The sequence below is a fragment of the Porites lutea genome, chromosome 8, assembly GCF_958299795.1.
Source record: "Porites lutea chromosome 8, jaPorLute2.1, whole genome shotgun sequence".
In the NCBI taxonomy this organism is placed as follows: domain Eukaryota; kingdom Metazoa; phylum Cnidaria; class Anthozoa; order Scleractinia; family Poritidae; genus Porites; species Porites lutea.
Genome location: NC_133208.1, coordinates 5481107 through 5495665, shown reverse-complemented (window position 1 = coordinate 5495665; position 14559 = coordinate 5481107). Strand labels below are relative to the sequence as shown.

At 38.2% G+C, this 14559-nt stretch overlaps 1 protein-coding gene across 2 annotated transcripts; it reads right to left on the bottom strand.

Moving 5' to 3' along the window:
* Nucleotides 1–767: 767 nt before the first annotated feature.
* On the bottom strand, nucleotides 768–14346 carry LOC140946210 (doublecortin domain-containing protein 2-like). Of its 2 annotated transcripts, XM_073395295.1 has the most exons (14): nucleotides 13957–14346; nucleotides 13765–13813; nucleotides 13010–13107; nucleotides 10884–10953; nucleotides 10395–10453; nucleotides 9746–9832; nucleotides 9277–9336; nucleotides 8417–8465; nucleotides 7789–7848; nucleotides 5369–5675; nucleotides 4464–4532; nucleotides 3468–3628; nucleotides 2738–2807; nucleotides 1592–1761 (listed from the first exon to the last, which is right to left on the bottom strand). In XM_073395295.1, the coding sequence occupies exons 1-14, from the start codon at nucleotides 14223–14225 to the stop codon at nucleotides 1736–1738; spliced, it is 1434 nt and encodes a 477-aa protein (XP_073251396.1). In that variant the 5' UTR covers nucleotides 14226–14346; the 3' UTR covers nucleotides 1592–1735. The 2 variants fall into 2 exon arrangements, with proteins under 2 accessions (XP_073251395.1, XP_073251396.1); XM_073395294.1 differs by lacking the exon at nucleotides 2738–2807 and having other exon boundaries at nucleotides 768–1761.
* Between the last annotated feature and the right edge of the window lie 213 nt (nucleotides 14347–14559).

Genomic DNA, 14559 nt, shown 5'->3' with positions numbered 1-14559 from the left:
CTTAGTTACATGCAATGGTTCATTACAAAATCCATCTTTGCGTGTTACTAAAAAAAAATCGCAAATCAAGCTCAACAATCAAGAGGGTCGTGAAGGGGGGTACCAAATCCCAGTTCCCAGCCTAAATTTGGCCCAAATCCCAGTTCCCAGTCAGGTCGTCGTTGTTAAGTCCCTGGTATGTTCCAGGGGTCGGGTGACCAGGATTTCAATTGGCCGATACATTAAAGAAATACTTCTTGAACTGATGTTACTCACTTCATTCACGTGTCAACATCCGGAATACAACTCAAGGAATTCGGATCTCACTGACGATTGGAATCCGGAATCCAAGTTCCACTGACAAAGAATCAGGAATCCAGCACCTGATTTCCAGAATCCACAACTTGCAATTCAGAATCACAGACTGTTTTGTTAATTTTTCATTGGTTTTACTTTCTCAAACGCATCAATCAATTGAAAACCCGGGCAGTTTCCGGCCCCCAACTCTGGGACATAGCGGGGATTTAACGACGCGTTGGGCCCCAGGAAGTGGGGAAATCGACATATCTCTTACCAAACTCGCCTTGCATTCTATATTACGGAACTGTAATTGGCGTTTCAAGGTTTACCTTTTCTGTAAAAAATGTCTAAGAAATTTTAGAGCCGTCATCCGTCATCCTACATTTTCGAAAATTTGAAGTGATATGATTTTCGTATTCGCCCAGATCCCTGCACAAAGGAACGAAAAAGGGTAAGATCTTTTAAAGTATCCGGAAAAAACAAGCCACTAACGTGACCCACTCTTTTTATTTGAAACGCGTGTCTTTGATATGTTACACGAAACTATACGTATGTACAACGCGTAATGTATTTGAGAATAGTTATAAAACATACCGTTACAATTTAAACATCAGTAAGGTTACTTATATACAGTATATAAAACAATGTATTGTAATCCCGCGAAAATAAATTTCATTAAATCATGGACATTTCAATTCAAGACGCATAGCAGGAAATAAAAACGCAACGAGGAAAACCTTTCACGGCGGCATCTTGCAGCGACCAGCATGTAGGTGTTGACTCTTTAAATTAGTTCAAGGATCATTTTTACACGCGGGATCTCTGAATTGTGGCGCTGTCGGATCTTACAGCAGTATATAAATTTCAAATGAAAACAATGAAATATCTGAATTCAGCGCGTTTGGAGCTCAAAGAAAACTGTTTCGATGAAAAGAGACAGACCTGTTCAGAACTAGAGCCGTCATATTCAGCCTGAAATCTTATGAAAGGGAAATTGTGAGTTACGTTAGAGATGGATTCTGCAGGATTCTGGGTGTTATTACGTTGAAGTAAACTAGGCTACAACCAAAATAATAAAGAATATTTTCACTCTCAAGCATCACGCGGTGAGTTGTCTTCCGCGACTTAGTTTGAATCAATTGGCTTGTGTTCTTCAATTAGTTCCTCGCTTGGCTTATTAACTCTACTTGGCTCGTTTTCTTCACTCGGTTTATCATCACCAATTGGCTCGTTTTCTTCACTTGGCTTTTTATCACTATTTATCTCGTTTTCTTCACTTGGTTTATAGTCATTAATTGGTTCGTTTTCTTCACTTGGTTCATCATCTCTACTTGGTTCATTTTCTTCAATTGCATTAGTATCATTAATTGGTTCAATTTCTTCAGTTGGTCTATTGTTATCACTCGGTCTGTTCTCTTCGCTCTGTTCGTTCTCTCCACCCGGTACAGCCTCGTCACTAGGTTCGATTTCCTCTGGAGGAGTCTGAAAAATTACAAGATTTACACATTCAAGTCTTTTTTTATCTCCTGATCGTGCGGCCTGACATAATGCCCCCCCCTTTTTTTTTTGGAGCTGGCTTGCATATCACAGAGATTCTATCTTTGGGACATCTGATTCAGACTTAGGTACAACCGGAAAAATAAAAGAAAGAAAAAGGGTAGGGGGTGGGGGGGAGAGTAAAATGTCTTCATTCGGAACGACGAAAGCAAAGATCGCTGAATGAATTATTTGCCGCTCAGTGTCGGACGAACTTAATATGGCGCACTGTTTCAAAGTAGCTAGTACAAACGCTGATCTTCTACCATATCTAATTCATCAGCTTGGTTCGCCGGCACACAAATGACGTGGCGTTTGGCGAGGGGCAGCGTGATTAAACGGTTAGAGCGCTGGAATTGTAACCCGGACGCCCAGAGTTCAATCCCTGCCCAAACAGCTTAGCTGGATTTGTTCTCATTGTTAGTTCAACATTTCAGTCACGCTTGTAAATGGCCAACTGATTTGCCTCCGGCCAGTTAAGATTCTTAACCTTGTGGGTCGCAATAAAAACTATTGGTTTACCAGTAATTGTGCTACTCCTATGGAATCATACATATTTTTGAAAGAGGCCTGACACGCTGACTTGAACCGAGAGTTACTTCCCGACTTAAGACTTTGTTCTCTGGGCAATTTTCATTGACAGAGATACGTTTTGGTGAGCGTTTCTAATTCCTTTCCTTCACCACATCTCAATCCACTGAGTCGTTAGACAATCAAACAAAAACAACGAGATCAAACAATCTTATAGAAGTACACTCAAAGCGATAGCCAAAGATATACCATGAAGTCACACTTCCGTCAGGAGATCTGAGCTTAGCACCATTTTAGAGTGTATAGCTGATTACCTTTCAGGGCTACAAAGCTTTTTTTCTTTTATACCTCAAGAAAGCAAGGTGCAAAACAAAGCTAACTTTTTACAAACCTTTCCTGTGGCGTCTTATTCGGAGAAGTGATGACTGTGATTTGACGAACGTGCCTTCTTTCTGAGCTACCTGTCACATTAACCGGCTATCACTGTTAAAACTGAGCTAATGATAACACTGACCTAACGCTAATATTGGGCTACTGTTAATACTTAGCTAATACATGTACTCTGTTGATGTTAGTAGTGAGCTAATGTTACTAGGGCGGGAATGTTAATACTGAGCTGATGCTAATACTACGCTAATGTTAATACTGTTCTGATGCTAAACTAAGCTAATGTTAATACTGAGCTAGAACAGATATAGCGCTGATATTAATTATAAGGTAATGCTACTGGCGTGTGTGCTATAGCCAATATTGAGCTCATACAAACACTGAACTGAGCAGGAACCTGACCTGACATGTTGATGCTAAGTTGATAGTAATATGGAGCACATGCTAACTCTGAGCTCACGCTGATACTAATCTAGTGTCCATATACCCAAGCTCACGTTAATGCTGAGGCTGAACGCTCTTTTTCAGTTGAGCGACGTGGGTCGAAAACATTTACTTCGGCCAATCAAGACATAGAATGCACTCCAATAAACCAATCAAACTTTGAAAGCGTTTGAAGTACGTGCATGAAGCTGATGTAAAGCGCGGAATGTGATAGTCACGATTCGTGTCGGCTTCTAGAGCTTTCTAAACGATTCTAACTTTGAACAGCAAAACAACACGCAATTCCTTACCAAATCGTTATTGTCCTCAATAATTTCCTCATCCTTAACTTCTTCGCTTTGCCTAACATTCACACTCTCATCTCCATCATTCTGGTTTACGTTTTCTTCAATTTCTTCGTCCTCGACTTCTTCAGCGGGCAGTTGATCTATTGGCTTGTCCTCCAGGGTTTCTTCAAAAGGAAAATGAATTGCAACATAACGTTAAGGCATCATACGTGTCGGCAAGAAACAATCCCACGATTTCACCGTCACAACTGTCGCATTCATGATTCCTTTCGGCGTTAGAGAACAGAACGATTTTCGTATGACCTTAAAAAATGGTTTCGGTAAGTTTTCGTTATTTGTTTTATCAGCCAATGGATGAAAAGATCAAAACAAGGACTCTTCGTTTTCCCGCCAAAGAGAAACCTAATATGGAGAAGGCATTGTTTGATTGGCCAACCGTGTTGCAGTATGACGTCAAAGCGAAGTATCGATTGATTTCTAGAAAGTTCCCGGGCATGAAGGTTTTTCACCCGAGCGTTCGCTCAACCAAACAAAAGCCACGCGTGTTTGTATCCGTTCGATAAACCAATGAAATCGCTCTATTTCCGTTCGTTCGCTGTTTCTGTTTTGTTCGCGCGTTTTCACTTCAAGCTCACACGAAAATCGCTCTAATACGATATGAAGGTGGTTTTACTACTCTCCTATAATAATAGATGAATGGTTATAGTTACCATTCATACACGGTATACAGTATGTTACGCGCCTTACCAGCCACAGGCGAAATTGTTTTTTAACAAGTTACGTACCTCCCGTGTATGGCCTGACTTACGCATTATTTTATCCAATCAGAAGTCAGCATTCACGCAACTTGAAGTAAACCGGATTTATAGCAAGGCAGGTTTGAGCGTGGGTACTTAAACGCGCAGCATCGCTTTTCAACTCGTTTTGGAGAAATATTACAAAACACGTTTCACGTTTTTCTTGCCTATTATGAATAAGTTCACAGTACGGGGCACTAACCTCGGTCATCTTGTATTTCCCCTGCAGCGACCTGGTGCTCACCACTCGCTTCATAAACAGAGGGTTTTACTGAAGAACAAAAATGTGGGTAAAAATCAGTGGATGGTCAGCATGAAAAGCCACTCGCTGTGATAAAATTAACAGCGTTTCCAACATTACAAGACAAGATACTCTAGACTAAACTTTAGATTCAATGACGAGGACCACTAAGAGGACGATATTTGACTTATTTACTTTTTTTTTTTTTCGTATTCTTAAAAAATACACCCCGGAAAGCCTCATTGTACTTTTATCAACAGAATAGTTAGCACGGTTATTTTTGGTGAAGGAAGATTGCAAAATGATAAAACTTCTAACATTTGATAACTTATTTTCGTTACTACGACATTCTTGCTAAGACCCATAGTAGAATGACGACGGCCGTTGCGTTTTCTCGCCAAAATGACGCTGGCTCACGCAAGCGCAATACTTAGTATTGAGAACATTTCACCCTCGTAGTCGTCCCCGGTTGTTTACCATTTACAAAAAAAAATTCCGAAAAATGCGGTTGGAAAGTACACAGAACACGACTTTTTCGGTCGTTCCAGAGGAAAAATTTCCTGAACGGATCAACGGAACATTTGAAAAGGTAGTCCTGGAACGACCCAAAAAAAACTGTTCCAAACGTGTTCCATTTGTTCAAAACCATCTTTAATCATCTTTGATACCAGTTTCAGGCCTTCGCGGCCGTTTTGGGGGAAATGGAACTGATTTATACAAATGGTAAACACGATTCCGGCAGGAAATTTACCAGTCCTGAATTTTGCTTACCACTTGCCTTAATCCTGAACCGATCAGGTTGCCCTTGAAAGTGGTAAACAAACTCCGACTTAGAATCTAAAGGTCTGTTAAAACGCTGCACGTACCATCAGCTGAGCCGCTCCCTTGTCTTTCATTGATGATTTCTTCAAGAGGGACCCCATTGTCTCCCAGGACATCAGCAGTGTCCTCTTTAATAGTTTCATCTAATGGGATTTCTTCTATGTCTTGTTCTTGTGAAGAGTCCTTCCTTGCCGCGTAAGACCTCAGTGGTTTATCTTCAACGAGTTCTGAATTGAGGACTGATTCTAGCGTATCTTCAAAACTTCGAAAATTTTCGACTTCTCTTGGAGATTCAGGGGACGAAACGCTTTTAGCATCTCTTAAAGAAACGAGCGCAGGTATCGTCTTGTTCTGGATATAAAATAAGGATAAGATTAAAGAAATTGAAACAATCGCCTTTCTATGGTGCAATTAGCCCTCATTAAGGTAATCGAAGACAGTCACTGAAGATTGGATTCTGGATTTCGGATTTCTCGTAAGTGGAACTTGGATTCCGGATTCCAATCGTTAAAATGTAAAGGCTTTCTTTCCTCAGGGACAAAGGAAACTGTCCGTAATAAAGAGGTGTCCATAAAGCGGGTTTGACTGTACATTAACTGATGTGCGCCGTTTAATAATACATAGATTTAGCCCGGGCTAAAAGCGAAACTCTGGTTAATAATATGTGTAAACAAAAAAAGTTAAATCGTGTAATGCTAAACGGGGACGACAATGAAAATGGCTTCAAGACTAATAGATCTAATTGGCAAAAAAACAAATTGCACGTGCAGCACACTTTTTCTTCTCATTAGCAAAAAACAAATTTGCACGTGCAGCTTTTTTGTCTTTCCCTTGCCGTTGTTTTGCACGACTACAACGCTGTTTTGTACGACCAAAACGTCAAACTTCCTAGTTACACATTATTTTTATGGAGAAATTGTTGCATGTGCTTACCCAATATTTTCTTTCCTGTGTTCATGTTCGCTTTTATTTTTCACTGCCGCTCATTTTCACCTTGCTGACCGCTAGCATTTCTCATTTTCGCACCGCCGCTTTGAATTTCCATGTTTTTCTTCCCAAGAAATTCGTCTCCTTTGTATTCAATAACTCGCTCTAGCTCTTTCTCTGTTATCCACGTTAGTGTAAACATAAAAAATAATGCCGAAAAAGACGCGACTTTTTTCTTTCTAAAAGTCCGGGCGGCCATGTGATTTCCCTCCAAATAAAACCTTGAGTTGCATTTGGGTTCCCATACCTGTTGATTGAGTTATTTTACATTGGCATACCCGTGGTGCGGACGGACGGTCGCTCGCTGTGCGGTCACGTGATTACCAAATTTTCTCGGATGGGTAGATTACCACATTTCCTTAGCTATGGAGCTCCGCTAAAAAAATGCTTATTTCTTATTTCTGCTTATTTGCAGACTTCTAAAGTCAAATAGGAAAAGGCGAACAATTTTGAGTTAGTGTTCAGTAAAGTGAAAAAAAAATTGTGTAATTCCAGTGAGTAGTCACGTGAACAGCTCAGAGAGAGTTCTTGTCTTCTGTTTCAATATAGTTGCAAATTCTCTCTCACTCCGTGAAACAAGGTTGCGTGCAGGTAAGCTTTCGTTTACGCATATACTTTAACATATTGTTCCCTGAAACTGCATATTTTCACTTAGGTCTTTCCTTTGATATAATTTTTTCCATGAGAAACTCCAAATTTTGTAATGCTATCGTTTAAAAGCCATACTAACAAGTATATGTATCCACTATGGCGGCGCAACATTAACACGTGTTCCATCGTGGTCTGTGTAAAATTTGCGTTCTGTAAATATTTTATTGTGAAGAAAGTAGCGAAGACAAATTAATTAGAAGGTGCCAAAATAGAATACATACACGGTAAAAAAGAGAGAGAGAGAAAAAAAACCCGTAAACATTCATGCGTCTCCATGCTACACTGTAAGCCCTACATTGTTTAATCACGATGTTGGTGAAACATTTCTCTGAATACCTCGCAAACAAAAGTACACACAGACCTGAAATTAGGCAAGGTTTTTGACGTATTGGTCTTTTATCACCCCTTATATTGTGAGTTTATTACAGTCAAACGTCGTAAATACAGACACAGAAGGGGCCATAGACTTGGTACAAGGCGACCTCACGAGTTTGGCGAGCGAAGTGAGCTTTTTTAGGTTTCGAAGCTGCCGACCGAGCGAAGAAGTTCTGACGAAAGACTTTTGAAAAGTCTAAGGGGGCCATAAAAAGTGTGCCTATTAACGAGGTGTCCGTATTGAGCGGGTTGAATTTAGAGAAAATGTAAAGGCTTTCTCTCCCTAGGGATAAAGCAAACTGTCTGTAATAATGAGGTGTCCATTTTAAGTGGGTATCTGTAAATGACTGCAAATGGGTTTGGGTTTTATTTTTGAAGGCAAGTCAATGATGGGACTCTCTAACAGGGTGCATCAAAAAATAATAACTACAACAATAATAAAAATACTCACATGATCCTCGTCATCAGAGACAATAGACTTCTTTTTCCTTCCTCTCTTTGCACCACCTCCCTACAAGTATAGGACAGAATGATACAGAGGCCCACCTTAATTTGTTTCCAAGGAGCAAGCTCTCTCTTCAGTCTTGGGTTTTAAAGGGGGAGGTGTGAGCAAGTAAAAATTTATGCATGCTGTACCCCTCTAACAAGTGTACAGCTGCCCCTTCGCATCAAAAAACAATTCGATTTTGTTTGAGGGAAGGGGGCGACTGACACAGAGTATACCCCTCAAAAGCCCCTTCCCCAAGACCACACCTCAAAAGCTTCAAGGAGTTAATGAACACTAGTCTTTTACTATTGAACCCTTCTCTAGTCTCTTTGACAAAAAAAGGCTCCAAACTTTAACACTTAAAGCCCCAATACCCACATGCAAATTCTCCAGACTCATCTCCATAAATTTTTTGAAAAAAAAACTAGTAGAGAGAATTTTAGTTAAGATCGAAGCACATCCCCCATAGTGATCATTTTACAAATTCTCACATCCTTTTCTCATGAGATGTATAATTTTGTTACTGTTAGGAAAAAAAACTGATATTTGTCACACTTGGAACTTAAAGGGTTTTAAATCACTTCTGACTTACAGCTTTTCTGAGTGGTTTTATTTCTGCCACTTTTGGTTTGGTGGAAGCTCTGTTGAGAGAAAGAGTAACACTTGAGTAAAGGTCGGTACACACTAGGCGACAAGTTGCAGCAACATGTCGTGGTGACAGATCACTCCAGGTGTACATGTCAGGCGACTAGTTTTAGCAACACGGTCAGGTGACATGTTGCAGCGACAAATCGCTTCCTGTGTACTGGAGAATTTTTTTGAAAATATTTGTCTATGCAACAGAATTTTGTCGCTGCAACAAGTTGCAAAAAATCAAATAGGACTGAATTTGTGCGACTTGTTGCAGCGACAAAATTCTGTTGCAGCAACAAAGATTTTCACAAAAATTCTCCATTACACACGGAGCGATTTGTCGCTGCAATGTGTCACCTAGTGAGTACCAACCTTAATGAGGTTGATGTAGAAAATTCAGAAAGGGCCACACTTGCCAGCTATTTTATCTTGGTGAGAATTCTTTACAAACAGAAAACTTCACAGAAAAAAGGAGGGCCGTGGTTTCCCTTGGACCACCCTTTAATGTGTCCATGATTATATTTAATAACTATTAATAATTATTCATTTTTCCTTTTTTATTCTTTGAAGTAAAGCTAAAACAAAATAGGAAAGAATTTTTTTTAAAGAATTAAAGATGTTTTTTAAGGACTGAACAAGGACTTTTAAGTTAAAACTCAATAATCTTTAAGATTTTTTGTGTCATTGGTTTTGTTTTGTTTTTTTTTTTCAAACACTCACACAGTTTTATTGCTCAATTGTTTCAACTTTCACTCCAAAACAGTGTACATTGTATATTCATTTCTTAACAAAAAATATTGAAATAGACAGATTTAATACCTTCTTGGTGTTAGCTGGGCAGCAACTCCCTGATCATTATAGCAGACAGATTTATCAAAGCTGTAATGAAACAAACAAACAACAACATCAACAACGAGGTAAAGTTAATGACCTAGCTAATTTCAAACGACCCAATGAATACTTTGGATGTGTTTCTGTTTTGTTTGATTGTGACATGTAGGTTTAAATATATGCATTATAAACAGCATAAGCTCTCTAGATGAGCCCTTTGCGCTCTTGGATGAAATGTTAAAATAATAATGATAATAATAATAATAATAGTTATAATAATTTACAAATTTACTGTAGCACCTTTTAACATAATTAAAAATTATCAAAAGCGCTCTACAGTTTAAAATTTATAAAATGAATCTATAAATATATAAAACTGATAAAAGTAAAAATCCTGATAAAAATACATAAGTAAAATAAATATTGTCTAAAAATAATTAACAAAAATAATACATACAATCTTTCCCTTCCTACTGCAACATATTGGCCATTAGAATCAAGTTGAGATGGTTCTGTGATTTTGTGACCATCCACAGTAAACAACCTTAAACATGAACGGAAAAACAGAAAATCATCACTTTTGATTAACTTGTACCTAATCCGCACTCCCCAGCCCACATCAAAAAGAAAAGAATTTAAGACTGACACAAAAAAGATACAATAGTGTACAAAAAAGGAAGGTACACGCATGGGTGCGTGGTTGCCCTCTCTCCCATCTTTATTGGAAAGACCGAGGAATTTCCCTGGGAAACTTAACATCTTGGGGACCCTGAAATAGAAAAATTCTAATCAGTGCATTTTGAGCAACCAGGGAAACAATTTTGGCTTGAAGAACACAATTTTTATTTACCGGTTAGGGGTACCTTGAGCTCTATTACCTTTATGATTTAAAAATAAAATAGCAATGGCAAATTTCTTATCTCCGAAAATGTGGCGCTTTCGCACAGAGCAATGTTTTGCCAGTTGCTGGCACTTCCAGATAATCAGGTGCAACATAAAACATTCAAGGCATCTTATTTGAATGGTACATGTATATTTTATTACAAAATGCAATGACTGGAGGTGATTTCAATCAAAATACAGAGAAAAAACTTTACTTCACTTACTCATACACAGCACCATTCTTGCTGATTGTACTCACTTTCTCATTCACACATTCTAGGATCTGACAGTAATAGGTTAAGCATCAGTATTTACTAAGCTGAGCATTTCAAGTACCAAAATTATTCACTCTGTAAACATTTTACCGCGGCTTTACACACACAAACATAATTTTACACAATATGTACAATTACATGTACATTCATACTCTACCCGCTTACTAATTAAACCAATTCAAAAATTAAGGATGGGTAAAACTAGAACATCAATACTCTACCGATAGTAAAAGAAAATAAGTATGTACTAACAGTCTTTCTTCCTCTGTCACCTACAATTCCCAAACAATTCATGTTTTTGTCCTGCACAATTTGCCTCCAAAATCCTGCACACATTTATTTTTTTTCCCACAACCGGTCTGATATTAACTTAACAATGTAGCTTCAGAAAACAAACAGATTGTTAATTGCAATCTTATATTAGCAAAGTTACCTCACCTGAGGCATCTTGAAGTCTGTCCTAAGTTGGACTCTTTTAGGTTTTGCAACAACTCCATTACAAAAAACACTGAAATGAAAATGTTTCGTCACTTTTACAATATTTACAATATACTATTGTCAATAGTCATTTATTTTTTATAGCTTTACCGATTCACGCCTTCTTACTACTATTTTTGCCAGATCCCTCATAACACCACGCGTGCTCTGATTGGCTGTTTTCCTGTAATTACTGGGCATTATTTTCTAGTAATGACTGGGTATTAATACAATGCTCGTCAGAAGTGTTGAAACACTTGTGTGCGTTTCCCCTTCCCCAATGTAGATTTGGCTATTACAGTGGTCTCCAAAATACATGTGGCTCAACACTGGGGAAGGAGAGGGGCACATCTGAGTGAGAACAAGAGTGTGAAGAGTTAATGTAAGAAATTTTCACGAAAATTTAAGTTTCTGTGTCAACGATTTGTGATGAGTATTGTAGCTAGGTGTCCAAGGCACATACAATCTGTATCTAACTGGATAGTGGACATCCTTATCTGGGACATCCACGTTATGGTCGATTGACAGCTGTCAAAAGAGTATCTGCTGACCAGTGTCACTAACAAACAAAAACAGGGGGGGAGGTGAAGAAGAAAAACAAACCAACCGGAGAAGAGGGAGAAAAATGAAAAGGTGCAGGGGTCAGTGTCACTGATTATAAACCAAAACATTATCTTAAAATTTACTATGTGTACATGCCCCAACCTTATGGGCATGGTTCTCAGCTCTTAAACAACAATTTACAGTGTATTTAGGCACATTTTGCTCAGCTTCAAACAGCATTTTTCAGCAAACATTCTGGCCAGGGTTCAGTGGGTTTAAAAAAGTGAAATTTTTGCAAAGTCTTACTTGTGCAGACCCACGATAATACATGTATGTGATTAAATTCAAAATAATAAATTAAGGTACACACAAACATTTTGGGGTTGTGATGTAGTCCTTCCTTGTGTTGTGTTCAGTGAACTTTGTGGCAATTTTGCTACTCTCTGAGTGTGCTTTTGGGTGAAGTATTTAGTCACAAGTCATGAAAATCCATTGCAAGATGTAAGAGTGCTTACGTGGTTATAATATTAACACTTACAGTCATATTGTCATTTTTGTGTTTTAGGGGGGTTTTGTATAAAAAGAAAATAGCCCAATAAAAAGATGTACTTTCAGTTTATACAAGACTACCATACACCTTCCTCCAAAGTCAAATCTTTAATCTGATAGGCTATTATAGCAGCACAAATAATATTAAACATTCCACATGCAGTACATGGTACAGTTCTAAGATCATGCAGGCAGTTTCAAAAGAAGGATTTTTGCTATCTGGTCCCCGTTAAAAGTTTAAAATACCATGGAAGGGTCTACGGTCAGAGAATCTTTGGCCATCTACTTCTATCTGCATAGTCACTCCAGTTAGAGTCCTCTTGAGTGAGAGTCGCTTACAGCAGGAGTTTATTTCAGTCAAACATACATTTGTAACTTATTTTTGCCTGGGATTTAGCTGTTGTCTGTATTATCAGGTTGTCTGTTTGAGTTGGGGTGTTTGCAAGGCCAGAGTGGATTGTATTCATACCCTTGACTGAACAATTCAGAGAACATGGTTTTGTTTAATCACTCATATTCAATTAGTAATGGTAATAGGACTGAGTGGAGTCCAATTCGGTCTGTAATCATACAAGTGATTAACAAAATTGGACAACCACGTAGCGGGAGTCCGATTTGTTTAATCACTAGTATGATTACAGACCGAATTGGAGGACACGAAGTTCTGTTACCATTATTAATCATAACTTTAACAAAATTTGTGACATAAAAGGCTATTTTTTAAACCAAAACACAAGAAATTCCAAGATTTTTATTGCTAGCAGTGAAAAAAAAGCCAGTTAAGCGTTCGCGTGATGGCACATACTGTCCATTTACTTAGGCATGACGCGTACTGTCCTATTAAACTGTCCAATTAAGGCTGAAAGCAGGGCAGTTGATAGCCAATCAGATTTGACAATTTTGTTATGGTTATGATTACAGACCAAATTGGATACCACTCAGCCCTTTACACTAACATTTTAACAACCTATTCTTAAGTCTTGTATAACACTCACATGATAGTTTTGATCTCTTCTCTTTTCCTTTGACCATAAATACGGGCTCTGCCAGGTACATTCCTGAACTTGCGATGATTGAGTTGCACAAAATTTATCTGTACATAATAATTTCGTTAGAAGGGGGGAACCAAAGGTTTATTAAAATAACTCAAGCTCGCGTCGTATCCATGGATACAAATCCGGATATTTTTTACACAGAGGCGGATTCACTGGTTTTGGGTGAACAGAAGGCTGTCTCGTGTAAGGAAAAAATAATAGGTTTTGACAAAAAACCGGATTCGTGTCGACGGGGCATAAGTTCTTAACTTAAATTGAATGCATTGCTTTTTTACACGTCCTTTTTGTACATAATATGAAGAAAAAACAATAAATTTAAGACAATGCAGTCACATTTTCTTTTCCACTAACGCTGAGAGCCTGATAATCGAATCAAGCTGGGAGACTTTTTAAACATTTATTCCATACGCTTAAGTATTTTAATATTTAATGTAAAACGTTTAGTAACCGTATTACTAAGAAGTCTCAAGGGAATCTGATTAATAAAGTAGTAAAACTTCTACGACATAATTAAGCTTGTAAGATTTATAGTAGGGAGCACAGCGTGTATTCTGGACAGAACGAGAAAAATTGCAGGTTATGCATTTATGATTTAATATATGTGAGCTTAAAGTAATTAAAAATCGCGTCAGCCGATCCAAAAAAACTGAGGGGTTGGATATAAGATGACGATTAACACGATAATTTCGTCCTACCTCTGGAAGTTTAACTTGTTGATGTAGAGGTTTTTCTTTTACTTCATACCTAGAGTAATAAAAATGAGTATTGCCAGCTAAGCAAAATTAAAAATGCTTCTCATCCATGGGCGATCAAAAAGCAACACTCAAAGTGCTAATCTAAAAAACAACAGATCGATGGCGCGATCGCAAACAAATCGATTAGCTTACTCTACTTTCTTGAACGGTCCTCTACCAACAACAACATAACTACAGTCTCTCTGTAGATCGTCGAGTGTGTTGATACGATGTCTGCCTAGTGGAGTCCGTATTTCACGGGCAGGTGTACGAAAGCTCAGTGAAGCAGCGTCGAGGAAGGATTCAAAACTTTTCATGTCTCTTTGGTTCACCACGATGCGCTTTCTCTTGAAGGAGTCCCCGTTTAGGTGGAGAAATACGGGCTTTCCCATCATATTTAAGCCCCTTACGTGAGCAGCCATATTCGATAAAGTTTCTCTTTCTTCACTTAGAACTTCTAATTAGGATTTTGCTATTAAAATCAAAGATTTTCGTAATGATCGGCATAGATCGCGATCGGTCGTGCATCTCGCTTTGCGCTCTGTGACCTCACTAATAGCGCGATCATTATGGGATGCATATTTCTCATTTGTTTACCTTAGTGACACATACATAGAAACAAATTATTTGAACAGATTTCATTACTGGAGCCGGTGTAATAACATTTTTAACAAAGAGATCTGAGGTATGCCTAATTGCTGTACTTAAAAAAAAAAAAAAAGAAAACGTTTTATTGCTTATTAAAATAAGGACAGA